At 39.8% G+C, this 12,391-nt stretch overlaps 1 protein-coding gene across 2 annotated transcripts in view; it reads right to left on the bottom strand.

Moving 5' to 3' along the window:
* Window positions 1-1,057: 1,057 nt before the first annotated feature.
* The window catches only part of Gabra5 (gamma-aminobutyric acid type A receptor subunit alpha5), a 79,921-nt gene continuing 68,587 nt past the window's right edge, over window positions 1,058-12,391 (bottom strand). Inside the window, exons 9-11 of one of the 2 annotated variants that reach the window (XM_015480203.2) lie at window positions 11,517-11,669; window positions 7,840-8,051; window positions 1,058-2,352 (exon numbers count right to left, since the gene is read on the bottom strand). In XM_015480203.2, the coding sequence (XP_015335689.1) occupies window positions 2,050-2,352; window positions 7,840-8,051; window positions 11,517-11,669 (668 nt within the window). In that variant the 3' untranslated portion in view covers window positions 1,058-2,049. Of the gene's footprint in view, window positions 2,353-6,165; window positions 6,322-7,839; window positions 8,052-11,516; window positions 11,670-12,391 lie in introns of those variants that run through there. The other variant, XM_048793068.1, reaches the window with a different exon arrangement.

Below are 12,391 nucleotides of genomic sequence, written 5' to 3'. Positions count from 1 at the left end.
ATCTACAATACAAAATCAGAGATCTGAAAAGGAATGTGCTCTTTTTTTTCACTAAATATTTAACAGTTTAAGTTTTCAGCAGCATGTAATACAGTAAGCATATTTCTAAACTGAAGCTCAGCAAGGGTTTTCTGTAATAAAAGTTAGAACATGTAAAAAAAATCACTACAACTTGATAAGGAAGACATCACATCCCATCAGGACTGAAATAGTCAAGATATACATTTGGTTGTAACTTACAGTATCTTTTTCTCCAAACTGCAGTACAAAACTGCAGTTAAAGAACATATAAGAGAAATATAACAATGAAAAATGAAAACAGGAACTGTATATTGAGCTTCAGGTTTGCTGTTTTTGTGACTTTCATGTTGTAATGTAATAGAAAGCACACACACTATTGTAAAAAAATCATCACTTGTAATAGGGAAATGCTTTTTATGGGAGTACTTTACCATATTATTTGTGAAATCCTAAAACCAGTTATCCATGAGGTGATGGAATATTTGCATATTTAAAGAACCAGGGCATGTGATCCATTTAGACAGGCCTGCTTTTATATTGTTGGTTAGTAGTCATAACTCCATTTTTATGAATCTGGAATTCCAAGTGAGCCATGGAAGGGGCATGCCTGTTGATACTTATTCACACAGTAAGGAGAAGGTCCAATTGTAGTACTCTGCTGAGTGTTCACAGACTGCTAAAGGAAAGTGCAGAGCTAAGACCAGCAGTCACTAGACCCACAGAAAACACAATGGAAACACGCTGCAGGAAGACTGCATCAAGTAGAGGCCTAAGGGGCACTGCATCACTGAGATGTAACAGGAGAGACTATCTGGCTGTACCTGTGTGCCCACACTATGGTCTAATCAAGTTTTCTCTCCAAGTCCTACTCCACAGAATTAGGTTGGAGCAGGGGGTAGTGGTAAGTTTTAGTTTCTTTTATTTTTTTTCCCTAAGTAATTTCATGATAGGTTTCTTGTATGTTGTTTTAAGGAAATGAGTTCACTTAAATGTGAGCTTCTTTTTTAAAAAAAATGATGTATGCCCAAAAGATCAGTTCATTTATTGTTTTTTAATGAACATTGAAGATTCATATACAAAAGCTAACAGCAGTAAGTCAATCATGAAATACATACAAGGAAGTAAAATGGAAAATAACTCAGTTACAATTTCTCACCACTGAAGCACTACACGCTGATGGCAGCGGGAGGTGGTCAATGTTCTGGAGACTGTGAACATGTAGGTCAAGGCCAAGAATGTCATCAAACCTCTTTTTGTTTTAATATCTCCTTTTCTTTCTTGGTCATTGTTCAGTTAGTGGAGGGGTTAAAGTGGAGTGGGAAATAAATTTCTTCCCTCCCCATCCACGGGAAAAAAAAAAGAATTTTTAAGCCTAACTGCTTAGAAATTTTCCTTGGGGAAATATTTGGTAGGCTAATCTAGTATACTATATGTTTCTGTTATTAAATTTCTCTGCATAAATGTTTGCCTATTCTATTTCGTAATGTCAGATCATGCAGTACTTTTTTCAAATTTCAGAATAGTAAGAATTATCAAAGGCAATTGATTTTTGGACATAAATGTCCACTGTTTCCCTTTTAATGAAAAATGTGCTCTCTGTGATCTTTGTCTCTTGCAATAGTTGGTCAAGTATTAATCATGGAGCATTTCCTAAAATATTTATCTGTTGGGAAAACTTGTATGAAATGACATTCGAAGTATAAAAAACATTGTTAGGTAACACTTGGAACAGTTAAAAATATACTTATCTTGTTGTAAACTATCGATGTTGAGTTACTGAGCATCTGAGTGTCAGAGTCATTGCCTTCTGTTTTTCTAGAAAGTTGTTTGCTTTATTTACCAATGAGACATCTTCAAAACATCTGAAGTTACATATAGAAACATCAAGGCAATATTATTTGTACATATTATTAAACATGCAAAAGTTTCCTGAAAGTGCCCAAATATGGAGAGTCCTCTTAGCTCATCCTCTCCCTTGTACCATTTTGCTGGAAGTATGGCTTCCTTGGTGTCTGGGAATGTGGTGGCTTACTTTGGAGAGGCAGCTCCTTTAATCACAGGCTCCCTATTCAAATATGTCGCCCAGTAAACCAGGTTGAAAGTGCCAAACAAGACTGGGAATACAATTCGGGACATTTTATCAATCTTGCTGATGCTGTTGTAAGTCTTTTTGCTTTCAGAAGTCTTCTCTTCAGAAGGTTTTACAGAGACTGAAGATGCATTTGAGGTCCCAGCTGGGGTTTGTTCTTTTGGGATGTTTGGTGGGTGGGTCATCTTCCCAGTAGTAAAAGCATTTGTTGACTTATTTAGTATGAGTTCACGTTCCTTTTTCTGCAAAACATAATAAAAATGTAAGGATATGTCATTAGCAGGCAATTGTCCGCTCACTTTGAAGGTCTAAAGGTATACCTTTCAAAAGATAAAGAAATATCAGTTCATCCCTGATAGACAGCAAGCCTCCTTGGAATTCTAAGTCTAAAAACCCAAAGAACCACCACCCAGGGAACATGTCATGAGCAAGAGTCAGTACTGATTTTAATGTTGGACATTTTTTAGAAACCTAGCATAAACTGAAGACTTCTCTTACACCAGAAATTAATCATCATTTCTTTACCTTTAGGTGCATCAGTCAGATGAATGTGTGTGGTTATAAAGGAATCAATAGGAGAGCTCTAGAGAATGGGTGCTTAAGAATCATTATGAAATCTTTACCCTTTAGGGTAAGATGTCTTTCACTCAATACAGTGCTTCTGAGAATCATTCATGTTGTTGCTTATTTCAGTAATTTATTTCTTTGATGGTTGAAGGGCATTTCTTTGTATGAATATACCACTGTTTGTTTCTTATGGATGGATACCTAGAAAGTTTCTGATCTTTACTAATATAGATTCAGCAGCTGTGAACATTCTGTGACATATTTTTTGCTAGCATGTTTCAATTTTTTTTGGAGTTAACATCCTTGAAAAAGGTTTATAAGGATCACAGTAGGATGGGAGATGGGGGAACATATTAATACATATTGACTAGTCTGAATTCTGACCAAATTTGACATTTTTAGAGAAATGAGAGGTAGTCGCAGCTGGATTCAATATAAGTGCCAGTCTTAAATATAAGTAAATAAGACAACAAGATACAAACTTTTCATGGGGTCCCTGGACAATCAATCCACACCACTGACTACCTTGTCTCTCTTAGAAAGTGGTTGGAGACATATAAGAATTCTGAGCTGGAGATAAAGATTTGATGGATGCATAGGAGGGGACCCTGGGAAAAAACACATTTTATGGGAGGAAGAAGAGAAGCCTGCAGAGTATTTGGAGAAGGAATTGTCAGAGGTAAGAGAAGTATGGAAGGAGGTGTGAAGGGAAAGATGTCGACCCTGGAAGGCAGTTGCTCCCAGCTCCCTACAGTTGGCTTGTGAACTTATCACCCACACTCTTCCCTCCTTGGTTTGTATCTGCCTCTGGCCTTTGTCTTTGCTTTAGATTTATATATCCAAGCAGGGCTGAACAAGGAGTCAGGTACTTTAAAGTCTACTTCTCCATAACTGAAATAGAAATTTTCCTTCTCCTCCTACCACAGCTAACCTATTACTTCTCCTTTGTCTTCTGCCTCAGGTAATGACATCATTCAAGCTAGAGTTTATACACTCCAGATTCTTCCCTCACCTTCCCCATCCAGTCACCCCAACTGGTCTTCAAATATTTCCTTTAAATGATTCCTACTATTTACCTCTACTGCATATTGCCACACTATTTTAGGCCTGCATTATTTTTTAAACTATTTTCCATATTTGGGGCAATTTTGCCTCTTTCGAATCCAACCTCCTTGATGTTACCTGGTGATTGATTTCTCTAAAATGGAAATCCACTCTCCACCCCACCTTCACTGTGGTGCCACCACACATAGGAAAAAGCCCTATGGTACACACAAGGCTCTTCCTGCCCATCTCTTCTCCCCCAGCCTTACTTCCTGACATTTCTCCTATTTTACTTTTAACAATACCACATCAATCTATGTGACATTTAACTGAGCTTATAGCATGTTTCATTTTTCTTGGGTTTAAAATTCTAGAGCAAGTAAGATCATTAATGGAGGAAAAAATCAGGATAGTGATTACTTTTGGAGAGGTGGGAACAGGGGCTTCCTGCTAAGAGGCATAGTGAACTTTCTGGAAGCTGATGATGTTCTGTACCTTGATATAGCTCTGGAGCACAGGGGTGTATGAGTTTGCCAAAATTCAGCAAAGGTAATCTTAATAATATTGTCTTTAATGCCATATGACTTTTACTTCAAAAACAATAAAACAACAAACCAACATTGAATTCTAGTTAATGATCTACATAATGATGTATTTCTTTAAAAGTGTACTGTCATCTGAAATTCATTTTGAAATGCATCAACATATAAGATGGATTGATAGATGGACGAAGGATGGACGGAGAGAGAGAAGACAGATGGTGATGACATAAACATAGTAAAATATTAATAGTGGACAGGTGTTCTTTGTAAATATTTTTAAACATCTGTATGTTTTAAACTATGCATAATAAAATGTTGGAGAATAGGTAGTTTAATTACCAAAATAATGTAATCTCATTAAATTAAATCTGTAAAACAGGATAGAAAGTGAATGGAAATATATAATCCATTAAAAATAGGGGAAAGATACAGGCTAAGAGGATAAGAAAGGAGGGAGTAAGTGTAAGCAAGAAGAGCAAATGCTGGGCCAGGTGCAGCTGTAAGGAGGGAGTGGGAGGGAGGGGGCCACACATCAGAAACTGGCTGTGTACAAACATGCACTATCATCTGAGCACCATACCAGTCTGCCAGAAGGAATCAATAACCTTGCCTTACTGCTTTGGATGGTTCCATCTCTGGGTATAACCAGAGAAAGAGGCACTTGAGGAGATACAGTGGTCCCTCAGTATTATGAAGGGATTAGTTCCAAGATCCGTCTCATCATCCCACAGAAATCAAAATCCAAGGATACTCAAGTCCCTTATATAAAATGGCTTAGTATCTGCCTATAACCTAGGAACAACCTCACATATACTTCAAAACATCTCTAGTTAACTTATAATACCTAAAGCAATGTAAATGCTATGTAAATAGTTTCTTTACAGTAGTTTAGGGAATAATGACAAGAAAACAGTCCACACATGTTCAATGCAAACATTTTTTTTCCTCAAATATTTTAAATCTATAATGTTTGAGTCCAAGGATATCATACAAAACCCATGGATTCAGAAAGTTAAAGGCACATCATGATAATGTGTGTTTTTGATTATGAAGCATTAGCATCAGGAAGGAGCAACTACTCAAGACTCAAGAGAGTCTAGATTGTTATGGTGGACATGGAGATGTGTTCCAGAATCCCCTTCCAGAAAGAGGTTGCTGGACAGCTATGGTCAGTGTTATTTCTTTCAGGAAACACCTTAGCTGCAGAAGCTGCCTGTCTGAGTCACATCGTTCTTGAGGAATCAGATACCTGTGATGACTAAGTCCTGGCCAAATGTTTCCTCCAGAGCTTCCCAGTTATCCTAGGCTTTGCTGGGCCTGCATCACCCAGGGGAATGTCTTCTGCTGAATCTCACTTCCTCCTCTGTGCTTTCTCAGGTCCTCACCCCTGAAAACTACTTTGCACCTAAACCCTGATCTGGTGTTTGCTCCTGTAGATCCCAGCATGGGACAGTGGTGAACACAGTCTATTTTCACATCTCTTATATGTCTAAGGGCAGTTTGCACAAGTAGATAAGCACTAGGCTTACTCAGTCATGGGCCTCCCCCAAAATCTGATGATTTCACTGCACAAAGCCCTACTGGAAGGAAGGCTGGAATCCCAGTACTGTGGTCTTCTGGGGAAAACACCTCATCTCAACATTCTACAAGACTGATGGAGGCTAGTTGGTTATTCTCGAACCCCCCTCCTTCTTCCAGGTCTCCATTCAGATCTAGAACAGTAGGCTGGCTGAGTGTGAATGTGTCAAATGATAGTAATGGTGACGCTGTTGACAACATTCAACAACATTTCAGGTCTCTCCATTCACCCTGGGCTTTACTTTCCTACTAGACTCACAATCATGGACCAGACAACTTCAAGTAATGCATTGGTTTCTTGATAGCTCTTCTACTTCTGACTTAGCCATCTTCACTCTGTTACCGTGCAGCATGGAAGACCCAGTAAGTTGGTAAGCATTTACCTTCCAGCAACCCAGACCTAGGTGCAGGAAGCATCTTTTCCTCAGACTCCTTTCTTGTTCCTTCCCCCATTAAATATCCTCTTTGGTTCCCCTTCATCTGTAGGATCAAGTTCAAATGGTTTGGTCAAGAACCTTCACAATCTGAGAACACCCCGTCTCTTTCCAAATGTTTTCCTAGCTCCCTACCCATTGTCCACTGCAGTCAGATCATCCCTGTTCCTTGTAACCCTCTGACACACCCACCAAACAGGTTCTATGTGGTAGAAACATCCGACACTGGGGTAGGCACACACACAGGCAGCAAGCAGGGAGAAGGAAGCCCACCATTTGCCTACTCACATAAAATACTACTTAAAAGTACAGAGACTGTTAAAATAGACCTTGTGCATACACAACAGATTTATTTGTTATGTGCATGATATAATTAGCAGTTTATCATATGCTGTTTAATTTTCTATCCATGTACCATACTCTCCTACTCAGGCCTTTCCTTCCCCTCTTCTGTGACAAGGCAAGTTCTGCCTAGTCTTCTTCCAACAGAGTGAGTTGAACTTGGAAGTGGCACTTCTATGAGTGACAATGGAGCACAGGAGTGCACACTTGGCCTTGAAAATGAGAGAGTCAGATGGGTAAAGTCAAGTCAGACCTTTTGAGTTTCCTTGGGAAAGGAAATGTGTCAACTCCAAGAGCATACCGGGCTGTGGATGGGTCAGCAATGAGTGCCCTCAATGGAACCAGTGTCCTGGGCTGGCAGTTACTAATTTGTAGTGCATGGTAGGGAAGTCAGGACATATAACTCGAGTCTTCTATAATGCCTTCTGGGACTCCTTTCAAGCAGATTTTCCAAAGGAAAGATAGAAGCTTATTTCTAAGTCTTCCCCAATGACTCTGACCTCTTCTCTTGGTACAAAGGATTTATTTGTTCTGTGCTGCATGATATAATTAGCAGTTTATCATGTGCTGTTTAATTTTCTATCCATGTACCATACTCTCATCTCCCAAAGGAAATGATTCAGCTTAGATTCTTGTGTAACTCTTTTTCCTTCAAATGTTCCTTAAATTTGGGCACAAGTCACCTGTTAAATACTTGATGATTAGTTGTTTTGAACAGAGGAATACTTTTCACAATGCATGTTTTAAGTGAGCCAAATCATTTATTCAGTGGTACTAGGCATGATTGACTGATGGATGTTCCCATTAGGCTGTGTGCCCTCTCTCTGGTTTGAATGCCACCCCAAAGAAGAAACACTGCATGGGGAAGTGGCAAAATAACAAGCAGGAAAATGAATCAATTAAAATCTGGACAAGTCATACCTGAAGAGGTAGAAGTTATTTTTGCAAAATTAGGCATGAATATAAACAAGTCCAAACCATTTAGCTAACAACAATTTTGACTGATTAAAATTGGTGATTTGAAATATATTAGAAAAGTGATCTGCTGTTTAAAAAAAAAGAATTTGTAAGGGACTTGAATATAAGGGAAGGAATCATTCTGAGGTTGAAGAAGAAGCAAGAAGGAGAAATTTCTCATCTCTTATTTAGACACAGATTCAGGTATGCTTTCTTGGTCAAGGGAACCTGAAAGAAAGGAAAAGGAAGAAATTAAAGCCAGTACCTTGATCTTGGCTGCTTCCAAGGCTTTTTTGCCATCCCAGGCCCAGCCTCTCTTTGTAAAGTAGTTGACTGTGGCAAACTCAATCAGCGCAGAGAAGACGAATGCGTAGCACACAGCAATGAACCAGTCCATGGCAGTGGCATAGGCCACTTTGGGCAGGGAGTTCCGAGCACTGATGCTGAGTGTCGTCATGGTGAGCACAGTAGTCACCCCTGCAGGTAGAGTGGAGAATGGAAACAGATCAGCAGGGCCCTTGTCCCCTGCTACAACACTGCCAAACATGACAGACAATGACACAATTGTAACCCTGGCCTGTACCTGCCTCTGTCTAGATGTGTTCATAATGTTTCATGCATTCATTGCATTTTAAATATCACTTACTCAATATGTTTCTGTCCTCTAGAAAACAAACTGAGGAGGGCAGGGATTTTGGTCTGATATCTACTTAGCTATTTTGCTTTTGCTTGGACCAAGCCAAGCAAATCATTGGTGCTCAATGAGGACATTTTAAGTGAATGGTGTGTCTTTGTGGCATGAGAGCAATTTCCATTGGAAAAATGGCAGTTATGTTCACACAGCATTTAGCAAAGTGCGTCACAAAGATTTGCTATATGTTTTACAAGTAGTTGGTACAAGGCAAATTGATAAGTTGGACTTTCTTTCCTTTGGATTAACCCAACCTGCAGAGTGCGACTGGAACACTGTTATCAGTCTAAGCATGTCACTTCCTCAAAGAAGGACAAACATCCCCTCAAGCTGTTGTGCAAGGCACCTGCAGCCTCTAGGGAAATGTTATAGTGACCATACAACAAGGCCTAATTCCTTAGGGGGAAGCATTCCTTTAGAACTGCAAAATTATGGGTCACCCTTTGGAATGAAGTCGTGATCGCCATTTTGCAGGAGAAATCCTGAAGATATAAAGGCACTTAGCAATGTGCCCACATTCCCCAGCTGGTAAAGGAGACATCCCATCTTTGGAGCCAGGCCTATAGCTTCAGTTCGTGTGCTTTCTACATGCTAACCCTGCCTCTCTTTCCAAAAAAAGTTTTTTTCTGAATGGGTATGTAACAGTGTTTGGGATGTGGGTATAAACATACTTGCTGTAGGTCAAACAGTGAATCCCTTAAACTTCATATAATTAAGCCCTAACCTCTAGGAACTCAAAATTTGATCCTATTTGGTAATATGGTCTCTATAGAAATAATCAAGTTAAAATAAGGCCATTAGTTTGGGCCTAGGTCCAATATGACTGGTGTTCATTACAAGGGGGGAAATTGGGGGCTGGGGTTGTAGCTCAGTGGTAGAGCACTTGCCTACCATGCTCAAAGCCCGGGTTCCATCTCCAGTACCCTCCCTCACCATAAAAGAGGAAATCTGGAGACAAATAAGCACATGCTATGAACACTAGAGTTGTGCTACCACAAGCCACAGAGCTACCAGAAGCCAAGGACAGAGGCTGGAAATAGATTCTCCCTCACAGCCTTCAGGAGGAACCATCCCTACCAACATCTTTATCTTGGACATCCAGCTTTAAGAACTGTGAGACAAGAAAGCTCTGTTGCTTAAAACACCCAGTCTGTGGAACTTTGTTATGGAAGCCACAGGAAACCAATATAGGACCAAGAGAACAAAATATTGCTGGTGGTCAGAGCAGTTATCTGTTTTCAGGCCAAGTCATTCCTTAAAGATATTTATGTATATTCATTGAACATAAATCTCTGCATGGAATTAATGCTTAATGAGACATCAGTAGACATCTTTGATTTTTCTTAGGAATCAAATAATCACTGTGCTTGGAGGAGGAATTCTGTGCCAGCCCCTTAAATCTTCTCAAGTTGTTTAACATCTTAACATGCATTGGGAATCTCCAAGAGGAAACAGACTCTACCAGGCTTGGTCCCCAGCCAATAGTGCTATTGGGAAATGGTGGAAATTTTAGGATGTAGAGACTGGCGGGAGGTCTTCCAGCATTAGAGGCATCTGGGATGCAGATACTGAGATCCCAGCACATTTTCCTCTCTATTTCATTCTCTATCTCATATTCTGATCATAAGGTGAATGTTACACATTTCTGCTATGATGAGCTGCCTCATGGAAGGCCCCAAAAGCTACAGGGTCAACTTACCATGGACTCCAAAACTCAGAGTCAAAATGAACCTTCCCTTCTTTTAAGTTAATTTTTATCTCAGGTATTTTGTTACCATAGTAAAAATTTGACTAACAGTGAATTTTAAGGTGAGAGTCAGAGATGTTCAACTATGTCCACTGTGCCAAGATACCTACTGAGCTACATCTTTCTGTACTGAAAGTCTTAGGAATATAAAATTATGTTGTTCTAGAATCTTATTATATACAAGCATCCCTCAGGAGATTGGTTCAAGGACCTGCTTGGATTCCAAAACCTAAGGATGCTTAAGTTTCTTATATAAAATGTCAGAGTATTTGCATATAATCTATATGCATCTTCCTATGCACTATAAACCATCTCTACATAACTTATAATACCTTATACAATGTAAATCCTATGTAAATAGTTGTTATGCTACATTTTTAGGGAATAATGACAAGAAAATTTTATGTTCAGTAAAGTCGCAACTATTTTTCAAATATTTTCCATCTGTAGTTGTTGAATCAAGGAGATGGAATTTTTGAATAAAGACGGCTGATTGTATGTGTGTGTGTGTGTGTGTGTGTGTGTTTAATTTACCACTATCATATTGAATATATAAACTGCCACATGGTGGTTAATTTTAAAGTAGTATTTACACTTCAAAGGAAATGCCTGATAACTTACAAAGTAGTACTTTATGAGCACTGTAAAAATACTACAGCAAAATCTTACCTAAGAGAGATATATGCAGGTAATTTCAAACCTTAAAAAGTACTACCAATGAAAGGCTTTCCAAAATGGGAATAATTGTCAAAAAAAACTATGTATTATTCTCTAAACTATCATTCAGAGAGAAATCCTAAATCCTAATGCTTAACCTTAAATTCTGAATTAACTTGTCAATTTGTTTCCCAGGTCACAAAATGGACAGGCAGCACTTGATGTCTGAAGGATGTGTTAGCCAGCTTTCCCTTATTGTAACAAAATACCTTAGGTAATCAACTTAAAAAAAAAGGAAAGGTTTTGGGCTGGGATTGTGGCGCAGAGGTAGAGTGCTCGCCTAGCATATGTGAGGCCCTGGGTTCGATTCTCAGAACCACATAAAAATAAAATAAACGTATTGTGACCAACTTCAACGAAAAAATAAATATTAAAAAAAAACAGGAAAGGTTTATCCTGGATCACAGTTTTGAAGGTTTCAGTCCAGAGTTGCTTTTGAGCCTGTGGTGAGGCAGCGCATCATGGAAGAAGTATATGGTGGAGCAAAGTTGCTCACCTATGGTGGCCAGGAAGCAAAAGAGAGAAAAGGAAGAGACCACTGTCCCACAATTTCCTTTGTGGACATAGCTCCCTCCCATTACTTAACTTACCCTGTCTCACAGGCCCCACCTCCTAAAGGTTCTACTACTACCCAATAGTGTCACAGGCTAGAGACCAAGTCCTTAACATGGGCCTCTGAGGAACAATTGAGTCCCAAATTATAGCAGTGGCAGTGCTTTTGTTACATGGAAGGTGGTTATATCAGTCACAGAACACTGATGTCCAAGCCTGGTTTAGGGACACTCACCAAAAACTGTCCTGGCTGGGACGGATTCTCTGTTTAGCCAAAAGGATACCTGGGATAAGATCACTGTCATTATGCAGGGAAGGTAGGTCTGAATGACAAAGTACCCAATCTTCCTTTTCAGGTGGAAATGGGCCGTCATAATTGTGTATTCACCTGCAAACAAGCAAATTAATGCACATCAGGCCTAGCTGGTTCCAGCTCTAGTCAGGGCAGTCCAGGCCCCTCCCTCTATCCCTCCTTCATCTTGGACAAGGGTTTATTTGTATTATTTTGGTTAATGAGAGGACAGAGGAGGATATATAAATTTCTTGACAGTCCTTTTATAAGTCCTTATAAAGTCCTTACTTATAAAGCAAGTCCTTTATAAGTAAGTCTTTTGACCCTCAGCCTTTGAATAGCCTTTGCTGATGGATGCTTTTCCTAGGGAAAATCAGATTTGTGTGTTTTACTAATCCCTGGTCACAATCTGTGCCATGTTCTGACCCACCCCCTCGCCTGCTACTGCAATCAGGATTTCAGGATTTAACCTTTGTCGAAATAGCTCGGGGTATCTCAGAGCCCTGTTGTGGGTGTACAGATTCTTCCTATTTCGCAGCTGAGGAAACTCCAGGAAGGTGGACCGACCACCATCCCCCAAGGGCTCTGTGCTTGCCCAGGCTGGTTAGAGGGTAAAAACAGCAGCTCAGGAGACCTCACTTCCTGACAGCTCCTCTCTTGACTGTCCTCTGTTCTTTGAAGTCAGGAACATTTCCTTGGGGATGTCCCAGAGCCTTCTCTGGATTTGCCTGGCTGTGTGGGAGGCAAGAGGGGACCTCCCACTCTTTGCAGAGAACGATGCTGTCCTGATGGTTAACTGGTAAGGAGCTGAGGTGGGT

Source organism: Marmota marmota, unplaced genomic scaffold, assembly GCF_001458135.2.
Source record: "Marmota marmota marmota unplaced genomic scaffold, marMar, whole genome shotgun sequence".
Classification (NCBI taxonomy): domain Eukaryota; kingdom Metazoa; phylum Chordata; class Mammalia; order Rodentia; family Sciuridae; genus Marmota; species Marmota marmota.
Note: the sequence above shows the minus strand (reverse complement) of the source record. Positions and strands in the feature narration are given on the sequence as shown.